Below are 23065 nucleotides of genomic sequence, written 5' to 3'. Positions count from 1 at the left end.
GTCTGGACGCTTTCCGGAGCTGTAGGCTAAGCTTGCGGTGTACGTCACTGAAATGCGTGATCGGTCCCTGCGTGATCGGTCATGAAACAAGCCTGGACCTTCGCCTTTTAAGGACCTGCTCCGCCGTGAGTACGAGTGGCTGGCGGCAGAAGACTGCGAAATTATGACAACCGGACCTGTCAGAAGAGGCTCCCTGATGGCTGCGTGTGGTTCGGTGCATTCGGTGTGGGCTGCTGTTCCACAAGATGTCGTGGTGCGGTCGTTTGCCAAATGTGAAATTTTGCTGGACGGCGACGCGCTGTGGAACCATAGCAATGACGACGATGGCAGCACTAGTGAAGACGAGTAGTCCAGTGACAATGTCAGCTACTAATAAATTTTCGTTATCGAATGTGCCCTCGGGTGTGCTGCTTTTTTTTTTTCCTGTCACGTGAAATCGGGGGGTCAACTTACATTCGAGTCGACTTACAATTGTGTAAATGCGGCATGTGGAATGTGCCACTTCAGTGGTTTACTAAATCCCACTAGATTGCGGGAAAGCGTACGTTGGGCAAACTGGACGCTATCTAAATGATAGCTTACGGGAGCACAAATACACATGCCAGCTTCTGACAGCACCTAGCAACTTGGCTGCGCACTGAAAACAATGCAAATGCTCTCCGCTACTAGAAAGCACCACAGTCATTGGCACATCGAAAACAAAAACGAAGCGAGAAATATGGGAGGCACTTGCGATAGCTAAAGAAAAAGAGATGTGCTTAAGCACTCCGTCCATCGCGCTTATCGAAACTGAGGTCAAGTTTGCTGGGCGAACGGGTGCAAGTAAACGATGTATTTCCGGCTCAAAGTATGATCACATGTCGTCACCTTGTCACATCTTTTTATATACACCCCCCCCTGCTGCACCATATCTCCTTGTATATAAGGGCATTCTTTAACAGTATTAAACAGTTGGTAGTTTGCGCTATGTACGTCCGTGCCCTGTCCTTCACATTCGTCAGTGTAACACTAAGCGCAATATAATCATGAATGTTCACCGATAAAGTAATATTATAAATGGTATGTAGTTTTATGACATCCAATTCTTTAGCAGGCTTATATCGAATTATGCCCTGTATCGAACTGATAGGCTTATTTTTGTGAGTTCATTATAGCTGGGTTCGACTGTATTCAAGTGCCACGAAAATTGCATTGTTATAGCCGATAATTGTTATAACCGGATTGCATGAAAAAAATTGAAATAGGGGGATGGCAGAGCTTATATGAGAAAACTATAATGACGGGGAGGCCAGTGCCCCTCCTCACCACCTTCCTCCATCCGGCTGCCGATTGTGCTCACTTGTTTAACTACTTTCTGGGTGCTCTGATCTCGTGTAACAAACCGTGGCTGTCGGCGTTAAAGAATGGCAGTGCTATAGCAACTGCAAAGAAGGGTCATGAGTGGCAAGCGACACGCGAGCTCCACCAAAGGGGGCTTTTTAAATATAGCGAGAAGGTTGCTGCAGCAGCCTGTCAGCTTGAGAAATCCAGAAGAAACACTGGGGCGACAACGCCACTGGCATCTTGCCTCCTGCATACTTCTCACTGGCGTGCACGAGAAAACCTCGTGTCCGTCAGCCTGAAGCTTGCCGACATTCTTCTCCAAGGCATCCAGGTGCTTCACGTAGTGCAGTGGAAATTTCCTTGCGAAGATGAAACTCCAGAGGGACTGAATCATCCGCTGGGCCAGCTGTGAGGACAACTTTGAGACAGCCTGCCCTACCACGTCATTGCTGCCATCGTCACTGTCACTATCCGGCGCAAGCACGATCACGACGATTGCCTCATCGGTTAGAAGCACTTAGTTTCCAAATCTATAGCCATGCGGTTTCTTTTCACCCGCAGCGTTGTGCATTGCCATTGATCAGCGGGCAGATCAGCCATCTTCTGTTTCAGCGGCGAGTCAAACGAAGCTGAGAAACCATGTGGCCAGGAACGATTTCTATGCAACAAAGACGAACGCGTACAATTAAAGCTGTTTACAGAACTGTGCTGAATGAGGATCCAGCGAGCAATGTGGGAGCGGTGCAGTTAGCATGGTCCATTCCTGTTTCGGGGAGGGTGGCACGACGTAGAGCTATGGGCGCAGCCCATTTGTGTTTGGAGGGGTGGAAGGGGGACTGGAAAGAGCTACAGTCAACGACTGAATTTTCGGACGCCCAACTTTTCGGACATGCCTGATATTTCGGACATCTTCGCGGCACCGCCACGAGCCCCATAGAATCAATGTATAAGGACATCTGAAGTTTCGGACGCTCGAACCCCCCGCCGTCCAATTTTCCGGACTTTTTGACGGACTGAACGTCTTTTGGCTCCTCGCGCAGCGCCCTTGCGAAGGAAATCCACTTGCAGCCGAAGCATATCACCGCTTTGAACCACAACTAGCCGAATCTAGCCGTCACACACCGATTTGGTCTGGCCACGTTGGCTATGTTCATCGCCGCACTTCCGCCTCCGGCAGAGTTTCAAATAACTTTTGAACAGTTTGTTGACGCTGACAACGAGCTCAACTTCCGTGCAGAACTGACTGACGAGGAAATAGTCCGTCAGGTTGTGGGGGATTCAGATGACTCAGACGTTGAAAATGAGGAGCCAATGCCTGCGCCGCCTACAGCACCGAGTTGACGCGAGCACTGTTGACTCTTTCATCGGTGTACAGTGCTGACATGACCCTTGCTCAGATCGAGGCGAATATGATCGCATGCAACCGGAACGCCGTCAAAACAACAATCAACAAGCTCTTCACGCCACTGCAGCAATAACACCGGCTGCCCGACGATGCACATGTACATAATAAACCGGCAGTCGGCTGCATGCAGAGTTTTTGAACGCCTCTTTTTATAGCCACTTCACTGATGCTGTGGCAGGGTTTCGGAAGCCTGTTACTTCGCCCTTTACCTCTAGATCTGAGAAAAAAAGAAGGGTGCGTTTTTTTGCATGCAATCATTTTTTCGGACTGCCTGAATTTTCTGACGTTTTTACGTTCCCTAGAGGGTCCGAAAAATCAGTCGTTGACTGTACTAGGAAACATAAGGAACACAATGGTAGGAATACTTTTTTGATATAACTAATATTAGCAACTCTATAGCAATTCAATATTCACTGTTCCAAATGGGAGTTCCCTACTGTCTGATCTAAAGGAGAACTGAAAAATTTTAAAGCATAAATTCCAAAATCTGTTCCCTACCGTGGTGTACTTTGCACATTCAGCTACGAGCCACAACAAAAATTATGGCTCTGCCTGCCTTGAAGGCAGAGATATTGCTGCCACAAATCAGCAAGAAGTCAAAAATCTGTGTTTTGAGAAAATGAGAAAAAAAGAAATACATTCACCTTTAATCAAACGTGCAGAAAGAATTTCCCAATATTTTGCAGTGAAAGTAGCTAAAAGCCACCAGGAATGTAGTTGCTCTGACTATGGCCACCGTAATGTGGCAAAAACATAGTTTAGTGCCATTCGCCAATTCCCAGTGGCTTGCATCGCGCACGCGGCAAGGTTGCTGTTCAAGCGGGTCGAGCTCCATGCCGATGCGATATCGCCGCAGCACACACACATGATAACGATCTTTATGGCAGGGCCAAATTCCCGTTCGATTTTGCCTACTGCGATGCTACCGCCGCACACCTTGCACTTGACAAACGACATGAATGTGTTCACTGACTCCTGACGATAGCGAATCCTGCCTCGGCGTCGACTGGAGCAGCTGCAACGCAGTCGGCGCGAGTGAGGAAATCCAACTTCCACTTTGTTGCTGGTATTGAAGCAAGAACTTGGAAGTTCGTTTGAGCATTCATCTTCCTCTGCAGCAAATCCTCACGCTGCAACATTGCAGTGTCATGCCGAACGCAGCCGCTGTCTGGAACACTCACTTGTTGGTGAGCTGGTTAGGCCTACTTGCAGCATCGTCCGTGGCTTCGGCATCACTTGCAGTTGGCGGCGGACGATGCGGACAATTATTGATGTTTTCCGAAGGAATGGAATGCTTTTGAATGTTATAAGCTGATCGCTTCTTCTTTTTGCCAAAGTGGTGCCTCGTGGCGAACTTCCCCGGTGGATCAGACATCGTTGTGCATTTGTTACAAACCTACGAGATGCGCTGTCGCGTTGCCTGCGGAATCGAGAAGACAACAGGAACCTCGCGCAGCCAACCACAGCACACATTTCTGGTCATGCGCTCTAGTCGACGAACGAGATTCTGCGTTTGGACTTTTTTTGCTTCCTGTATTTTAACGTCACCAGCAAGCCGGTGGAGTCACTTTTGGCAGAAAATTGAAGAAAGGCTGCTCTCTCCAACGAGACCAAGATGGCTGTGATCGCACATGTAGATAAAGAGCTGTGCGCCGCGATAAAAAGTGTTACTTTTGTGCAAAATTCAGCTCACAGGGATGTTATAAATTAATATTGCAGGCAAAGTACTCTTCTGCAAGATGTGAAAATTGGTGAATTAAAGAATAGTAGCTGTAGGTATCGAACTTATTTTTAAAAAATTTTCTTCGAGATTTTTTCACCTGAAGAGCCGTTTCCCCCCTTAACTATATGGTCTGACAAGGTTGCCTGAATATACAGGGTCTGTTCTGAAAGTAGTAGGACTCATTTTTAAAAAAAATTTTATTCATGGGAATATTACAAACAGTTAGAATTTTTCTAAGTAGCACCCTTCTGCACCTACACACTGCTGCCAACGAGTTTTCCAGTTTTCGTACGCCTCCAGGAATGCCTGGACTGGAATGCTGTTTAGCTCCCTCATCACGGCCTGTTGAACCACCTCTACCGATCTGTGATGCTTCCCCTTGAGCGTCAATTTTATTCTCGGGAATAGAAAAAAGTCTGGCGGGGCCAATTCAGTGCTGTAGGGGGGCTGTGGCAGCGTTTCCACCTTGTGCTGGGCAAGATACTCCACTACGCGGAACGCTGTGTGGCTTGGCGCGTTGTCATGGTGCAGCCGCCAATTGTTGCCAATGGCTGGGCATTCACGAACAATGCGTTTTCGCAGTCTTTTGAGGACTTCCACGTAAAAAGCTCCATGAACTGTTTGTCCGGGTGGTATGAACTCTTTGTGGATGACTCCATGTCGATCAGAAAAGCAAATGAGCATGGACTTTGGCTTGGATTTTCTGATTCGTGCTTTCTTGGGGCGTGGGGAAGAAAGGGTGGGTCATTCTGAGCTCTGCCGCTTGCTCTCCGGGTCGTAATCAAGCACCCACATCTCATCACCGGACACTACATTGTCCAAAAGGTAAGGGTCCTCATTCACATGATGAAGATCCTGGCAGATCGCTTCCTGGTTGGCTTTTTGCTCCTCTGACAACACTTGCGGCACGAACTTCGCGCACACTTTCCTGATGGCTAAGTTTTCTGTCACGATCTCAGAAACATGGGTTTGAGGAATGTTCAAGTCATCAGCAATCATTCTTATACTCATCCCACGATCACTGTTCAGTATATTTTTCACTCGCGACGCATTTTCGTTGGTCTTGCTGGTTGAAGGGCATCCGGAGTGGTCGTCGTCTTCCGCTCTTTCTCTACCTTCTTGGAACAGTTTGTGCCACTCAAAAACGCTTGATCTACCCATGGCGGCATCACCCTAGGCCTCCTTAATCATGTTGTGAGTCTCTTTTCCCGTTTTACAGTGCTTTACACAATATTTGATTGTGTATCACTGATCCAATAAATACTGCATGATTATCCGTGACGAGGCGTTTCGACAGGGGTTCACAGTACAAGCGACCTGCTCTCTTTGACGGTTGAGAGCCGACTGCCGATTTTTCCCAGCGTTCCCAATATCCCATTTCACCGATCCTGCATGCGCAGACCGCCTCTTGTCCACCCGTTTGCCCAGGAAAAAACCAGTCCTACTACTTTCAGAACAGACCCTGTACAGTGGAATCCCATTGATATGTTCGTTGCTGTGGAATTTTTTTTACAGCTACGTCGCATTCTCATGGTCCCGACCTAAAGCCCATTGACTTCTATGTATTTGGTTTCCCGTGTGATACATCGTCATTCTGTGATGTATGCATCTTATGTTGCAGAGGCAACATAAGTACAAAAGGCCGGTAGTATGTGATCGTCAATCTCTATAGGCTTGTAACAACGCGCTTGTAGACTTTGTCAGTTCCATAAAGTCAGCTTCGCCACTATACAGCCAAGTTATGTGGTGAAGGATATTAAGAGTTAAAGAGCCCACTGTCACAGAGCATTGTACATGTCCCTCAATTATGCATGCTTGCATAGCCATTTCTGACCTTGCTGTGGGGACTTAGGGACTCCCTGGCTGTTACGTTTTCTCAGTTGTTACATTATTTTTCCACATTTACTTGGGAAATGCATCAGAAGGGTGCTACTCTATATGATGCGGGTCAAATTTTACCTAGCACCGGATACATATTAAAGGATTATTTTAATGTGTTCGCATTCTTAGGGTATTTAAAACATTTTCCTGGGGCTGACTATCTGCCTATGTTTGTTTGTAACCGTTTTCCCGCCTACCCGTGTTGCTGTGTAGTCCATAATTGAATGCGTAGCACATCAGGCTGCTGTGCTGAGGGAACTGCTGTGTTCGAAACCAACCGTCAAACCTGCTTGGGTAAGTTAGTATGTGGCAATGTGAACACATGTGCCGCTCTTTAACAAACCTCTTTCACGCCGACTTGGACCACTGGGTATGTGCCAGTAGTTGTGTGCCACTCTTCAATGAACGTCTTTGATGCCAACTTGGGTAGCTATGTATGTGTCACTGGGAATGTGCCGCCTCTACTAAAACGAAACAGATTCTTTAAATTTTCTTAGTGGTGAGCGGAATCAAACCCACTTAACGAGGGATCCTCAAGGACAGCAACCCAACGCTTCACCAGGCTGTGTCACAAATGCACTTAATATGTGGCGCTTTTCAATTTTCATCCTTCACACCGATGTTTTAGTGAGGTGCGCCGTGAATGCACTGGGTATGTTCCGCTCTTCAATGAACCTCTCGCTAATGTGACTGGGTATGCAGCAAGGGGACAATTCTCAGTGTTTGCCGGCACAGGCGCACCATGCTTCTCGTCTCGGAGGCCACACACAGACTTTCCGGCAGCACCATTAGATGGTGCAGCCCATTCAGAAAGAAGCGCTAGAGGGGAGCCCGGTTGCCACATTACATGTCTCTCGGCGTTCGCACGCACCAATGTGCCATGCATTTTGAAGGCTACACGCCAGCCTTGCACCGACGGCACTAGATGGCACCAAGTTTTCTTAGAAAAGTGAGAAAGAGGAGGCCTGCTGCAGTGCATGCCTTACACATAACTTGTTTTGACGGGGGCAATATGGTGTGCTGCTGCTGCTATATTGATTCAATGCTGAATGCATTACCGTCGACAGTCATTGTGAGATGGGTTCTGCTGATTTTTGTCATTGAAGAGCGGCACATACCAGTGTTGCATACCTAGTGTCTCAAGTTGGTCCGGCGGTTAGCTTTGAACCCAATTCCCTTAGCACAGCGGCCCGATGCTCTACCCAATAGACCACGGACTTTCCGGTGACCCAACTTGGCAGGAAAGTGGTTAGACACAGACAGACAGATATAAAGAAGGAAAGAAAGAACGAACGAACTGGAAAGTACATGACGTATCTTAAGAATGCTCATCATATTAAAAAGATTTTCTCACATTTTTGTCTGGTTGCTTGTTTGCCTTTCGCCCTGCTTACAGGAAAGTGCTACCGCGGCTCTTCCGCAAGCGGCTCTACATGTTCCTCAAGCATGCCCTCTCCAGCTGGCCACTGGACAGCTCCTTTCGCCTGGTGAGTGTGTGTGTGCGTGCAGCTCACATCTGGTCAGGGCTTCCCATCTTCCCCGAACAACACCTTTGTGCTCACATGCTGCCATGTTTTAGCACAAGTGCACCATATGCATCAAAATTCAAACAGTAGGCTTTTGGCTGGAAATTCTTCCAACGTTCGTTAATCTGAAAGATCATTAATATAAAGTTTGTACTGTAAAGGCTTTGTTAATGCGACCCTCATTAATTTGGAAGATCGAATAATTTGAACTCGTCGTCTGGTCCTGGCCAATGTATTCATTATTTCATGGAATGAAAGTCTCGTTAATTAGGACATATTTGGTCAAACATTGGCTAACTTGGAGTACTCCCGGAGTTCAGTTAATGCAGAGCGACACAAAAGAGCAATGGCACTAGCATCCAACCAAAACAAAGCTGTAAAGTGTGGATCGCCACAGTCATCAGCGAAAATAGCACGTGATTGACAGCAATGCCGGAACACTTTGTGCCTATTTGTGCCTTTAAAGCCTTTATTATTGCATTTAGTGCCGCGGATAATGCCTTGTTAGCCGTTTGCCTTCAAACTGCGTAGTCACCATCTGTGATTGTCTTGATAGCAATCTCATTCGTCCACAATTGTTGCAGTTTCGATGTGACTCTGTGCATGTGTCAGCCGCTTGCCTTCAGAACCGCAAGGTCACCGTCCAGGATTGCGTTGATTGTGGCCATGCTTTCATCCGCCGCAGTTGCGGCAATATGTATCGTTTTGATTCGGAGCAAAGCTGTCGAGGATGAAGAGCGCTGGCTACATCGTAATGGCAACCAGCACACTGGCGAAAAAATAATCAGTATGTGCGCGGGGTAGTAAAAGGTGTGCCTCAGGTGAAGATGTGCGCTGTCACCATGCTGGGAAGGAAGTCGCGAGGCCTTCGCCGCTGTGAGCTCTAATTAGTCACAATATGACTAGAGTTGCAGCTTCTGCACAGACCTTGTGCTAACTAGAAACAGGATTTGTTGATTCATTCAGTAAATAAAGGCTTGTTGGTTCAGTAAATAAAGGCTTGCTGGTGTAGTAAGCAATGTTTATTGCTTTCTTGATACCCTCAATAATTCAACATTAAATTAAATTTTACATTTTTTCTTGGTCCTGAGAAAACCGAATTAACAAGATTTTACTGTACAGTCAAACCCGGCTATATCGAACTCGCAAAAAAACGCCTATCAGTTCGATATAGAGCATAATTCGATATAAGCCTGCTAAATAATTGGATGCCATAAAAGCACATACCATTTATAAAATCTCTTTTTTGACGAAACTAGCTTAGTTTCGCATAAATTAGTCCTGCATTTTCTTCTGCTTGGGCAATTTCGCTGCCTGCGACGCACGCACTTCCCCATGTTGTCTAAGGAGTCGGAGCAGCTGAGGCCGCAACCTTCCGCATTCGCGCAGAAGCACCGGACTAATGCGAGTGCACCAATCACTTCGGAGGATGTGGGCAAAGGACCGTAGTTGCTTTCCTCAACGTGCCTACTTTCATTTGTGCTCGGTACGATGTCGGTGATGTAGTCTTCGTTGCCGGGCTCTACGGTCGTCGTGACACCATCATCTGCACTCACAAACTCGTCCACCGTTGATTCGAATGTCCCGGAAATTTTGACAGCTCGCTCCAAACTTCGGCAACACCGGCAACGGCTTCGTTGCATTCATCAGAATTTACAGTCATCACCGAGCACGCCGAAACCGGCACGTATGAAGAACGCCTCGTACACGGCCGTGCGTACGCATCGGGCGCCATGGGCACCATGGGCACCGGGTTGCGAGTCTGGCCACTTTAGCCCTAATCGTGCTGAGAGTGCTCCTCGGAATCTTGCACGCTGCGGGGACATCGCGTTTGACGCTATTTATGATTTCGATCTTCACGACGAAAGGCGAATTCTGCCGCTTCATCACGGCAACACTGCGGGAGAAGGCCCACGAGGCGCAAACACGATAAACCAGAGAAGCAGCCAGACAACTCGCGCTTTCGCCATCTTGCACGAAAAGCGCACAAGAGCCTCTGATTGGCTGTCTGAGCAAGCGCTGTAGGCCAGCCAGGATAATTTTTTGCTGGGGAGTGTCGATTGATAGTGATCTAAAGAAAGGAAGGACGCTTGATTCTGCAATCCGTGAGGAAGCACGGCGAAGCGTCGTCAGGGGAGAGGGAGTGGGAAGTGAAAAATGATAGAGAAAGAGGGAGGATAATAGACTTCACTATGCGCGACAGGGGGAGTGTCGACAGCTTGCCCGAACAGCCCGAGGCAGCGCAATCACGGTAGGGAGAGCGGCTGGATGGAGCCGCGCCGCCGGGTTTCTCCGCTACCGCGAGGGAAAGCCAACTTCTGGGGGCACTTTTCCGCCGCTTGACCTTCGATATATCGGGAGTCACTGCAATATTTGTTCGATGTAAGCGTAATTTTTGCTATGTATACTCATTGTAACTATACCGTGACCAGAAATTGTTCGATATATAGAGTAATTCGATGGAAACGGGTTCGATATAGTCGGGTTCGACTGTAGTAACAAGAATTTACTGTAGCGGCACAGTGCCTTGCTGTTGTTTTCTGGGCAACCAACATGTGGCAGCTTCCCTACACCAGAAGATTTTCCTGTTGGTGAGAGGAGCCTGAGCGATGTATCTGTGCTTTCAGCCAGCTGTTGTTGTGCGGGCTGGCCAGAGTCTGTTGCCTTGGTCGCCGACACAAACATTGGCTACAGTTAGTTTTTCCCAAAATATAGAGGCTGCTTGAGCCAGTTGAGGTCTTAATTGTAACTTTTGATGACCAGCAACGACCACTGTAAAACCTCTAGCGCGAAAAACTACGTGCAGCATCGAGCTGCTACTGGTGCTGCTGCACTCGGAGATTGCTTGACGTCACGTGCTTTGCAGACTAAACAGCATGAATGGCAGCCTATCTTCTTTCTTGTGGGACTGGACAGGATGAGAAGGCAGAATGTTTACAAATGTGTGTATTTTGCTATATTCAGCTATTGCTTAAGGTGCCGTCTGCTGTGGCTTCGAAAAGAAGCAAGCTAGGCTTAGCGGCGATGTTGGCATTGAGCCAACAGTGGCGGGCAGTGGCGAGCCAGTTGTGCGATCATTCTGACGAGCTGGCATCAGCTTTTAGGACATTGTGTAGCTTACTGTTATGGAAAGCTTGCTACTAGTATGTTTTTAACTGTAGAGACTATGTATTTCCGCGACTTTTGTAAGAGGCTGTGAAAAGTTCAAAAGTACGCTGCTGCACGCGTGTGATATCGCAGCATATTCAATTCTATATGCCTTACCTAGACAAAATTTCACCCATATTTTGTCTATTGAAGCCAAATATTCTCTTATAGGCGGGTCTGTTAAAAGGGGAAGTTGTTAAATGATGGGGTTTTACTTGACAAAATCACAATCTGATTATGAGGCATGCTGTAGTGGGGGACTCCGGAATAATTTGGACCATCTGGGGTTCTTTAATGTGCACCTAAATCTGAGTACACGGGTGTTTTCGCATTTTGCCCCCATTGAAATGTGGCCGCCGTGGCCGGAATTTGTTCCCACAACCTGATGCTTGGCAGCCCAACAAAGGGGAAGTGGTTGTAAGAACAATTTAGGCAGACGAAGCTACCGTATTTACTCAATTCTAACGCACCTTTGATTGTAATGCGCACCCATTTGCCGTGACCTAAAGAAAGAAAAGTCCTTTACAGTACCGTGCACCTCATTCTTTCATACAGAAAACAACTTTCTCCCATTTGGAAAAAACAAAAGATTTACTCCCAATGCACTAAAGTTGAGATAAATAAAAAAAGTAGCAGTTTCGCCCGAAAGGCGAAGATCGATTACGATAGCAAATTAGTAGGCAGCTATACGAAAAGTAAGGATAGTTTTATCGGCTTTATAAACTTTTAAACATTTGCTTACTAACTAAATTAACAAGCGTGGTGTCAAGCATGCACTAGCAAACATGAATACCTCTCACTCAATGACCACAGAAGCTCTTTAAACGCTGGAATGAGGAAGTGCGTTAGTAGGAGCGAGGCAATTGACCTTTGTGCAGCCTCTCGCCTCAACGTGAACTAAGCGACGATAACACTGCGTGGTGTGCCTAGATGTGTAGACCGCGTACACTCTTGTCTCCGTTGCAGATCGCTTTCAAGATAGGGGCCACGCGGCCACACCGCATGTAGCAGCCGTTGGTATAGTACGCCTCTCCTGTTTGCGCCAGTCTTGCGCGCAAGTCTCGAGAACTCCGAACGCCCGTGATGCAACCCAATTTCCGTCCGTCTCCACACATGTGATCGCTTTCCTTTTAATTGTGGCATCGTGATGAATTCGGCATGTCTTTGCAGTCGGCAGTTCCATGCTAATAGAGCAAACGCAGAAAACGGGAAAACAGGCGGTGCACTAAGCTTAGTCAAAGGAAGCATTGCCTAAGCACACATACTACAGTACATGGAGAAAGCTATGGCAGCTAGGCTCAAAGCACGTAAGAGGCGGCCATTTTGAAATGCTGATGGCGATATGGTAGCACAGATTTAGGGTTGTACAGTAAAAGCTCGTTAATTCGAACCGCAAGGGGACGCCATCTCAGTTCGAATTAAACGAAGTTCGAACTAACGAAAGCAATGAAGAAAAACGGGACACCGCGACCAGGAAGCAGCAGGGCATGGCGCCAGTTCAATTTAATGTTTGAAAAAATCTGTAATTGTGGTCTGCTTTTTTTCTTTGAAGGCAACAGCAAGCACTTTCTGCTCTAAAGAGCGAATGTTGCGGAAGGCTTCCTCTTCGCTTTCTTCAAAACTGAAGAACAGGCGGGCGGCATTAAGTCCGGCCATGACTTCCGCAGCGGAGGGCCGCACCGGTGCCTCGTCGTCTTCCTCGTCGTCGTCACTGGCAGCGACAGGCTCTATGTTTTTAACTTGGGAAATGATGTCCTCGTCTGTAGTCACACCACAGACAACTGCGCTCGCATCCACGTCTACGTAGTCGGCAAAGGAAACGTCTTTCAGAACGTCCGACATGGGAGCGGTGACGCTAGTGACGCAGTCTCCGTGCGCAGGTGGCTCGTCCACGTGCTCGCCTTGCGTGGTGAAGCCACAGTGGCGATAGCAATTGGCTATTGTAGCCCCTGTCACTTGTTCCCAAGCACGCACAAGCATATGCAGTGCACTCAAAAGCGTCACTTCGTAATTCTGGCATAGAATAACTCTTTCTAGTATGTGGCGCTGATAAAATGTCTTCAAATTTTTTATAATGCCCTGGTCCATGGGCTGCAGCACTGCCGTTGTGTTGGCTGGAAGAAAGGCCAACTCAACGGCATTCGTTTGAACTTCAATCTTGTGCGCAGAGCAGTTATCGACAAGAAGAAGGATTTTGCGGCCACAGCGCTCGAACTTCTTGTCTACCTTCATGAGCCACTGCTTAAACAACTCTCCAATCATCCAAGCCTTCCTGTTTGCCGCGTAGTCTGTTGGGAGGGACCTGATGTTCTTGAAGCAGCGAGGATTGCTCAACTTTCCTACCACGAACAGCGGTAGCTTTTCACTTCCGGTCATATTTGCCGCAACCATCACCGTTACTCGCTCTTTGCTTCGTTTACCCCCCGTACACTTGTCATCTTTGTACGTGATCGTTTTGGCGGGCAGTAACTTGAAAAATAAGCCTGTCTCATCAGCATTAAAAATGTCCTGCGGAGAGTACTTCCGTAGGTAGCCTTGTAGGACCTCGGAGCGCCAGCTTTCACATGTTTCCAAGTTAACAGCCTTCATCTCCCCTGACACCGCATGAAACACAAGGTCGTACCTTTCACGGAAGCGGTGCAGCCACCCATCTGAAGCTGCGAAGTCGTCGTAGCCCAGCCGCAGGGCGAAGTCCGCTGCCTTCGCCAATATGACGGGGCCACTCAGCGGTATGTCCTGAGCACGCATCTCCTTAATCCAGAGGAGAAGCGCTTTTTCGAGGTCGGGGTACTTTGCCAGCCGCATCCTCTTCCTTTCCCTGGCAACTTCTGCCTCTAAGGCGTCTTCAATCGCCCTCTTATTTTTTATATAAGTGGACAGCGTGCTCTTCGGTATCCCATGCTTCTTGGCGATTTCTTGTTTCGACAAGACTCCGGCGTCCACTTCCCGTAAGATGTCACATTTATCCTTCAGTGTTTTGGCGCAGTAGTATTTACCGCGGGCGCACGCCATTCTGAAACCGCACGTCAGCACGGCGAAGCACACCACCGAGGCCTAACTTTTCAAGCGATCCGCACAACAAAGGTCGTAAGCGCGCCGAAAACCAGAAAACTCGAGGCTGCCGAAAGCGGCCGAGACCACCGCGAGTTCAGGACAAAGACGTTGACGAAGGCTCCTCCTATTCGTTCAATTCTCGAGCGCTAGCGGCGCTGCGATGTACTGGATTCGCTGTATTTTTTGTGCTGGTTGCGCCATCCATCGGTTAACAACTGCAGCTATACGACAAGATTCTTAGGCCTCTGAGATCGGCGGCTCAAAACCGGAAACCGCAGTTCTCGGAGGTAGAGAGAGGGCGTAGCTGTTGCCACAGCTGTCACCCCTTGCCCTCCAGCCTCTGCGCCGGGTGCTGGCACCGGTTTTACCCGCTTTTTCCTTTTCTCCCCATTTTGGAGGCAACTCAGCCGCTGCAGCCTCGCGACAAGGCCTGCTCTGGCCATGTGCCAGGCGGCACGCCGCCCCGGCGCGGCGGCGCGTAGTTCGAATTAACCGTGGCAAAACCAACTCACGTTCGAATTAACAGGCTTTTTTATACATGGACTTCTATGGAGCTAGGCCGGACCAAGTAGTACAGTTCGAATTAGCCCGAAATTCGAATTACTGAAGTTCGAATTAACGAGCTTTTACTGTACTTGATTCTAACACGCACGCAATTTTTGGGCCCATTTTATCGGAAAAAAAGTGTGCGTTAAATTCGAGTAAATACGGTAAATAATAAGTATGGTTTGTTATATCTGAAAGCACGTTGTATGTGGATCCAATGAATGAGCTTGAACTGTACTTCATTATTCCGTCAGTGGAACACTCGGGTATGGGTAAGCTAAAGCTCACTCATCGCATTAATTGGTGCAACTGTCACTACTCAATAAGACTACATAAGCGTCTAGCCTCGGAGCGTGGAACATGCCCCTCACTATGATGCCCGTGTTCTTCGTTGGCTCCTATGTGATCAGTTTAGATTATCGCAGGATGTCATGTTTTCTTTCATGGTTGATTATGGCCTAACTGATCGAGATGGAGGGAGGCTTTCATCATTGCTCAGCTATCTTGAAACAACACTTGTACTGCTCTGGCCTTTCTCGTGCCTCCGTAACATTCCTAATTTTTTTCTACATGTTTGCAGCCCCTGGAGACATGGCTGAGTTTCATCCAACCCTGGAGGTACGCCTCCTCACACAACAAGCTTGGTGACCGGCAGAAGTCGCACGGCCAGGGCGTCGAAGCCCACTGGTCAGTACGAAAAGCTTTCGAATTGCCCATCCACCATTGTGGTTCAGCGGCTGTGGCGCTTTGCTGCAAAGTCGGTTCCCCGCTCTGGTGGCAGCATTTTGATTCGGAGAGAGCAAAAAGAAAAGGATGCTTGTGTACCATGGCTTTGGTACGCTTGCAGGCATATTACCAAACCAGTGGAAGCACGAACACACTGTGAAGAACGGATGAAGAGCACGAAATTACCACCAAACTAGTCCAGCAGTCATCCTTTATCACTCGCCCTTTCTTGCCTTTGACTCTTCAGCTGTGCTGGCGAAAGGGCTGCAAGCCCATGCCGGCATACAGCCTGCCTTCCTGTCTTAATAGTATGCGTCTTAGGCATGTTAACCCTTTGAGGGTCAATTTGTTTTCCGAAATGTGATCCACCAGGGTTATTTTTTTAGTTGCATGTTTTTTGCAATTTGCAAATTTTTTTTATTGCAAATTGAAAATGTTTATACTGACCTATTTCGAAAAAAATGTACAACTTTTTTAGAATGACCAAGTGACAGCAGTATATTTTCGATTGGTAGAGTGCATTGTTTATTCATGAATGCGGACTGGCTAGCATACATGCTTGAATAAAAAAGTAGATGCACTGAAATAGATATGCAGTCTAACCTCGATATATCGAACAGTGCGGTGATGGAGAAATAGTTAGACATAGCCAGAAGTAGATATATAAGATCGCATAAAAGACGCATAAAAAAATTTCTACATATCAATGAACCACGGGCACGATCGGGGATCGTTGTATGGAGTGCGCGTTCGTTTGCGCTGCGCGCAATTGGCGTAGGCCGAGCGAAGTCCGGGCGGCTTAGTCTAAATGCGTGCAGCACAACTAAACGTGCACTCCGAACATACGATCCCCGATCGCGCCCATATCATGGCGCAGGTAAAGCGCACTTGTAGCTTCACACAAAGTATTTATTTATTTGGCTGAAAGTACTGCTGCAGTGTAGCCTGCTTCTTATTGGCAGCCGCGTGCTTAAACACGGAGTCCTCAACATAGTCTTAATGATCTACAAGCGATAGGCCGGTGCCTTCTATTGTGCCGCAGTAGCGGCAAAGAAGGGCCAAAGCAGTTACAGCCTCATTCGAAGTCGGGAGCGGGGCAACATCAGCGCTTGCGGGATCAACCTCAGCCGCGTCTTCGTTTGGCTGCTACTTCTGCTGCAATCTCCAAGTCTGTCAATCGAAGTATTTTGAAACCTGTCAGTAACAAAGTATTAAGTGGCTTCTGCCAAGGCGTCTATGAGCGACCCCAGTGAGCGCGCGCTGCCGTGCGTCTTTGTGGATGCAAACCACCAGTCCTCGCGAGATGCGGCAGGCGCAGAGCGCGGCACCGAGGAAGAGTCAGTGTGACAAATGCAATGCGTTGTTGATGTTGTCGAACTAGCCAAGTGACCGCGTGTGTATGCTGCTAGGTTCAAATGGCGCGCTTGGCGCAATTGCAGCAGTCGGGAACGCCCATCGCGCGCCACGACTATTTGCGAGGGTGTTGTGGAAAAGCTCACTGCCTGCCAACAGAGTGCACATAGTCTGGAGTGGTGGAGTACAATATATATATTTTACCTCCGACCCCGATCAAAATACAAAATTTAAGATGCATGCGATTTTCCAGGTGATATAGAAAGTGTTCGGTATTGAGGTTTCACTGTATTCCGTTCGGCACTTGGGTATGCTCCGCATCGGAGGAATCACCGCTCGACTCACTTTCAACAGAGCAAACAGCCCGCACGCCCGTAGCGTAATCAATCCGGGCGTGCAAATCCACGCAAGAAAACTGTTTGGTTGTTCGCCTGTCAGAAAAACCAAACAAGTCAGAAATTTGTAGTAATACTTTGTCCCATAGCCAATGAGGGGCGATCAGTTTTTGCAAGTCTCAAGAAAAGAAATACAGGCATGGCAGTATCGTTTGTACAGTCGAATCTCGTTAATTCAAACACCTTAATTCGAACTTTTGTTTTATTCAAACTAACGCTGTGGTTCCGTCAAAGTTATGTGTATTTAAGTGGGTGAAAATGCCCGGTCATTCGAATGTGCAAGCATTTGCAACAGTCAATTACAACATACTGCACTCCGACAATCCTCAGCAGCGTGCCAAATCACGCGGCGGTGTCTCCGACCAGCATTCCTCTGACCCTGTGTTATACACCCTGTGAACGAGGTGCCAATGCCGGGCCAAATTCTAAAGCTGACTTATCAGCCTCTGAAAATAACCCCACGGAAGCACGGACAATTAATAAGAGATCTTCTGGTGCGCCAGCGAACGCCGGTTGTGGTCCAAAGACAGTCAGAGCCCAGAGTTGTCAAAACTCAACAAAATACAGTCGCCGACCGTTTATTCGGACCTCACGGGGACTGCGAAAATGTCCGAATAAACAGGTGTCCGAAAAAGCAGATTAAGAAAAAAAAATGAAATCCTTTATTTCCACGCACTTATTCGGGCTCGGCAGTAGCCTTGGAAGAAATCGTGAATGCGCCGTTGCACGCTGTTCCGTTTACGCGCAATCAGATAAGCCTGAATCTCGGAGAGGGTCGTACGGTCACTGTTGGCGGCTGAAAGCACAGTCACTGCTTGTACACGCTCCGCATGCGACGGCAGCGTAGCACATGGTGCGTCATCTTCCGACTCGGAGTCATCGTCCGGCGGTGCAGCAGAAACCTAACGAATGATCTTGCCGTCGTCGAGTTCTGCGCATGTCAATACAGCAGTGTCAGCACCTATGAAACTGTCAAATGAGACGGTGTCCGGAATCGCAATGCCACCACTGCGCAGGTCTCGGCAGAACATTTTCCGCGTCAGTAGGGAGCACATCGGAAGGCGACAAATCTTAGGCCTCCCGGCACCCGCTTGCCGGCATTCCCCAGCGCAGTCTGCGCGGGCACTGTCAGCGCCATTAGACCCTTGACGCGATGTTTACGTATGCCGCGTTGGATCACCGAAACCTCGACACAGCACACAAAGCAAACACCACCGCGCCGACACCAGTCGCACAAACGAAAAACGCGGCCTGCTCGCAGCGTCTTGCGCGAGGAAACAAATCAGCTGCTGGATTGTCTTGACATGGCTTACTAAGCTGAAACCGGAACTGCTGCAGAGCCGCTCTATCTAACCAGGCAGAAACGATGATGATGAGCGGGGATTTCTAGTAGCGCCACTTCGTGGGGCAGCAAGGAAGCTCCGTTCAAAATAAAAATGGCGTTCAGCAAGTCGAACCATGCACCGGTCAGAGTCGGTGCATGGTGCTCTCGACCGAGTTAGCTAGAGGAGTGTCCAAAAAATCAGACGAGAGGTTGCAAGGTGTCCGAACTTTCGGCAGTTGTTATACATTATGGTCTATGGGGAGAATGGCGGTGCCGCGAAGCTGACCGAATAATCGGGCATGTCCGAATTTTGGAGTCCGGAAAATCGGTCGGCGACTGTATATTCTTCAAATAAGGCAGTTACATTTGTACATGCACACTTTAGCTAGGCACATCGCAATGCAATTCAGATGGGTATTAACAAAACTCTAGAAAATAATTAACGACAAGCACTAAGAGTTCAACATGTACAGTGCAGAATGAATAGGAGCACCAAGTGTCCACTGGTATTCACCTGTGTTTGTCTTGAGCCAGATGTCCTCGGTGTAGCTCGAAGCAAGTCTCGAAGAAGGAACTTCTTCCGGAAATGCAGACGCTCGAGAAACTCGTTGGCCAGTATGTCAGAGAGTCCCCTTCTGCAGACGGTTGGTCTATGCGTCACATCTCTTCACCAGCGTAGTTTGATCCCCCCCCCTCCAATTCCAGCAAGGCGCTTTTATCGCCTCTGCCAGCGTTTCTTAAACTTCCTGACTTTCGAACTTTCGTTCTCCTGTAGCATGAACAAAGAAAGCCTGGGAATCTTCTAAACATTTCTCGAGTTTTCGGCCACGGCCACAGACATCTCTTTGAGGGACTCATCCGTTGGTGCATGCTCGGGCTGTCGCTCTCCCCTCTCGCTATGCTCGCAGTGTGTCAAGGTCTGAGAGGGTGTTTCGGTGCGCACCCTCTCTCTTCGAGTATCTTGTAGAAGTTTTTAGTTGCCGTTGATCGCATCGGCTGTCTGTGGCGTATGCGCTCTCTCCCTCTCTCGAAGCTGCCGCGGGGTCGAGGCGGTTGATTTGGGTGATATGTGGCACGCACTCTGATTATGCGCACTTTTGTGACACCACGCCATAAAGGATGAGCTTAGGAGAGACCCCTCAACGCGGTGCGCAAAGAAAAAAAAGAACCATGGTGGAAGTTTATGCACAGGCGTGTGTAAGTACGCATCACCGATTTCTTCTGTTATTGACGAGTGTCCTGTACAGTCAGCGACTGGTCTTCCGGACCCCCCGTTTTTCGGACATGCCCTGTAATTTGGGACGCCTTCCCGTCACCACCATGTACCCTATAGAGTCAATGTATGAGAACGTCTGAAATTTCGAATGCAAAAGAACCTTTGCTGTCCGATTTTCCTGACTTTTTGCCATGACCACAGGCCCGAAACTGCATTAATCGAAGCCACCGCCATTTTGATTATCATGCTGCCTCGAGCCGATGCTCTTGCACGCAGATCTGCTGGCAGCCGTAGCCACAACGCAGGAACTCTAGGCCTAGTTACTTTGACCTTCCCTAACAAGCTTCCCGCAGCTTGGTGCCATGTGCATCATTGAAAAAATTCGCTGCTGTTAGCAGCTGCGCCGACTCTGCCTTTGTAATCCTCACCATTGGCTTGGAGCGTGGAAAGCATGGCGCGTTGCGTAATGCTGGTTCCCGAAAATTGGCTTTGCCCCAGTCCAACTGTGTGACGCAGTGAAGCATAACAAAAGTTAGGAGGGACAATTGTCATGGGATATCGTGGGTTTCCTTTAATCATACACGCGTGCACCCGCCATCTCCTATCACAGTATGAGCACCGATATGCCCAATAAGTGTACTGGCAGGTCTTTAAAGCTATTTTGGACATTCCTGTGGCGATTGGGCCCTTGGGGGCAGTAAAAGGCGTGTATTCATTCTTTCGGACCGCTTGATTTTTCTAACATTTTCGCGGCCCCTAGGGAGTCCGAAAAATCAGGCGTTCACTGTAATTTATTAGTGTGTGTGAATAAATCTTCTGCAACTTCCCACTCGTGTGTTAGCTCAGTGAACATGCCCCACTGCAGGCAAGTCCTCTATTCAGTTATCTTCCTTTAATTCAAACTTCTTTTAATTCAAACAAACTTTTGGGCCCCTTCGAGTTCTAATTATCAAGATTCGACTGTATGTACCAGAGCCCACCTGTGAACAGATGTAATTGTACCCCTGTGATCAATAACTGAACGAGCATCTAGTGGTGATCCTTTGAGAGATTTGAAACCAGATAGACAGCAGTTTTTACGAGTGCAACAAACGGAAACTTCCCACAATACGAAACTGAAACTAACCGCTGTGCAATTGTAGGTGAGCCAGCAGTTGGTGAAATGCCAGCGTAAATTTGTGGAATGTAAAGCAAGAGACTGCAGAGTGCACAAGAAGCTCATTGTGTCCACACAGAGTGGCAGCACTTGCTGGGCAACAAAAAGTTGAAAAATTGGCCCGTGTTTCCAACATACAGACTGCACTGCAAATACGTGACATCGACCATTTGGGACTTCTTCGTGGTGCCATATATTCACATCTTTGACCCTCAAAGGGTTAAAGGGACACTAAAGGTTACCAGAAACTCAAGTTAAAGTGGTAGAGCAATGTTCTAGAACGTCTAAGGCGTCAATATAATCGCGAACAGAGCTTTAGTAACCGAGAAATTGAGGTAAATGCATGACACGATTTGAGACCCCCCAGCGACATTCCGGTACTAGCCCGATGACGAAAGGACTCCTCATAATTTGTGTTACTAACACTCAACTACTCGTATTAAAAATATCATTTCATTCGATTATAAGACGGAAAAAAATGCTACTTGTCTACGTCTATTCGATTCTAAGAAAAAATAACATTTTGACGTTACCCTTCAGTAATATGGGTGTTCGAAAGGTTTCGTTTTCGCTCGACTCTGCGCGCTCGACTCTGCGCCGCGCACGCTTTGGAGTTTCAGTAGTTTCGTTATCGCGTCGTGCTGTGAGGGTTCTGCTGGCTCGCGAAACTTTCATTTGGAACAAGCAGCGAGAATGCCACGTCCATGTGATGTCGTGGGAAGCCCTCGTTGCTTTCCCACTCCGGAGAGCCGGTGTCGAGGCCGCCGTCGTAGTACGCAACGACGCCGGCAGTGCGAGCCCTCAGCAGCACGTCGCGCTCGTCGGTGCTCAAATCGCTGAAGTTGAGCCCACCATCGCGAGCCAATCTGTCGGCGTCAGGGTCCATTGCGACGAGCGTCGAAGTTAGCGTCATAGAATGAAGTACCAGCTTATGGGCGTCTTGCGCTGGAGTTTGAAGTATAGTAGCGGCGCCTGGTGGCGGTGCGGGAAACTACATCTGGGTCGTGCCAGCTTGGGTCGTATTGAGCCCTGGCTGTGGCGAAGCACGTTTCTAGGCCGAGTTTTGCGTCGATTCGCACATTTATATGCCCTGTTGCGAGTGCGAAAAGGCTCGTCGCTTCTCATAGACCACGCCGACCACGCTGCGAGCTCGCCGCAGCCTATAGTTTAACGAAAACGGACTCTCTGTGTGCCGTGGGACGTAATGTGGGACGTAGTTCGTTTCTCCTTCCGCTAGCCACCATACTCCCGCTTTCGCTCTGCTGTCGGCTCTGTCTTGGCTCTGTTTCTGGCCGCGCGTTCGCGTTTTGCGCAGAAAAGTCGTAGCGCCGTCTGCGGACGCCGTTCTACTCACCGATGGCGCAACGTCACTATGAGACCATGATGTCAGTACTCCTCGATCGGAGGGCGGGCGACTTGAACTGCGCTAGAGGTACGCGGACGCTTCAGAACGCATTTTCTCTTAAAATAAGTCTCTCCTTGGTACGAAACAAGCGTTTCGAGGTTTCTGTGATGGTATTTCAACAGTCCACGTTGACTTAATAGTAACCTTTAGTGTCCCTTTAATGAAGTCCAGAGAGTCACAAATACCGTATTTTCCACGTGTAAGCCACTACCACATATAATCCGCACCCACAATTGCAGCAGCTCGAAAAAAATAACATAAAACATTTGTGTGTATAACTTGCAAAACTAACTGTGTACAACACACAATTTTGCAAAAACAGTGTCCATTCGCAAATGCAGGACTCTTCCACTTCGTATCTTTGTCCAGTGGCTCTGTTTTCCCTTCTCTTATGTTTTGCTCATAATGTTCAACTTCTACTGCGCTGGAAAGAATGGCTGTTGAGCACAGCGTGATTTGAATTCTAGTTTGTTGGTACCACGTTCACAATCGCTCTCACATAGTTCCATTTTGTCTAGGGTGCAGACATGGAGGACTTCGCCATCTTTGCTTGACACTTCTGCACATGTTTGCATTGCGAGAGAGAAGTGTGCAGACTACACCTAGGTGCTGTGAAGGAGCTAGACTACGTGAGAACCAGCTCTTCCGTCCAAATGGAGTCACAGCGGCCTATGCAGAGTTCATAATAGTGAAGCATACAGTATGCTGATTAGCAGTGGAGTCGCGTATGTAGTTAACATAGCATAAGCACACACACAAGCGCTACCTCACGTTGGCGAGAACATAGTCTTCTATAGTTCGATGCACTGGTGCAGCCAGCTTAACCAGGCATGGCCAATGCGCTCCGACGTGCCCGACGTCGAGATGGCTCTTGCTCCTCCCGCG

The 23065-nt window shown here is 48.3% G+C and overlaps 1 protein-coding gene across 2 annotated transcripts in view; it reads left to right on the top strand.

The window, feature by feature from the left end:
* Positions 1 to 23065, top strand: part of LOC142576491 (sphingomyelin phosphodiesterase 4) — a 153762-nt gene that overhangs the window by 61799 nt on the left and 68898 nt on the right. For both annotated transcript variants that reach the window (XM_075686641.1, XM_075686640.1), the window contains exons 9-10: positions 7729 to 7819; positions 15186 to 15292. In XM_075686641.1, coding sequence (XP_075542756.1) covers positions 7729 to 7819; positions 15186 to 15292 — 198 coding nt within the window. The remainder of the gene's footprint in view (positions 1 to 7728; positions 7820 to 15185; positions 15293 to 23065) is intronic.

Source organism: Dermacentor variabilis, chromosome 3 (assembly GCF_050947875.1).
Source record: "Dermacentor variabilis isolate Ectoservices chromosome 3, ASM5094787v1, whole genome shotgun sequence".
Lineage (NCBI taxonomy): Eukaryota > Metazoa > Arthropoda > Arachnida > Ixodida > Ixodidae > Dermacentor > Dermacentor variabilis.
Note: the sequence above shows the minus strand (reverse complement) of the source record. Positions and strands in the feature narration are given on the sequence as shown.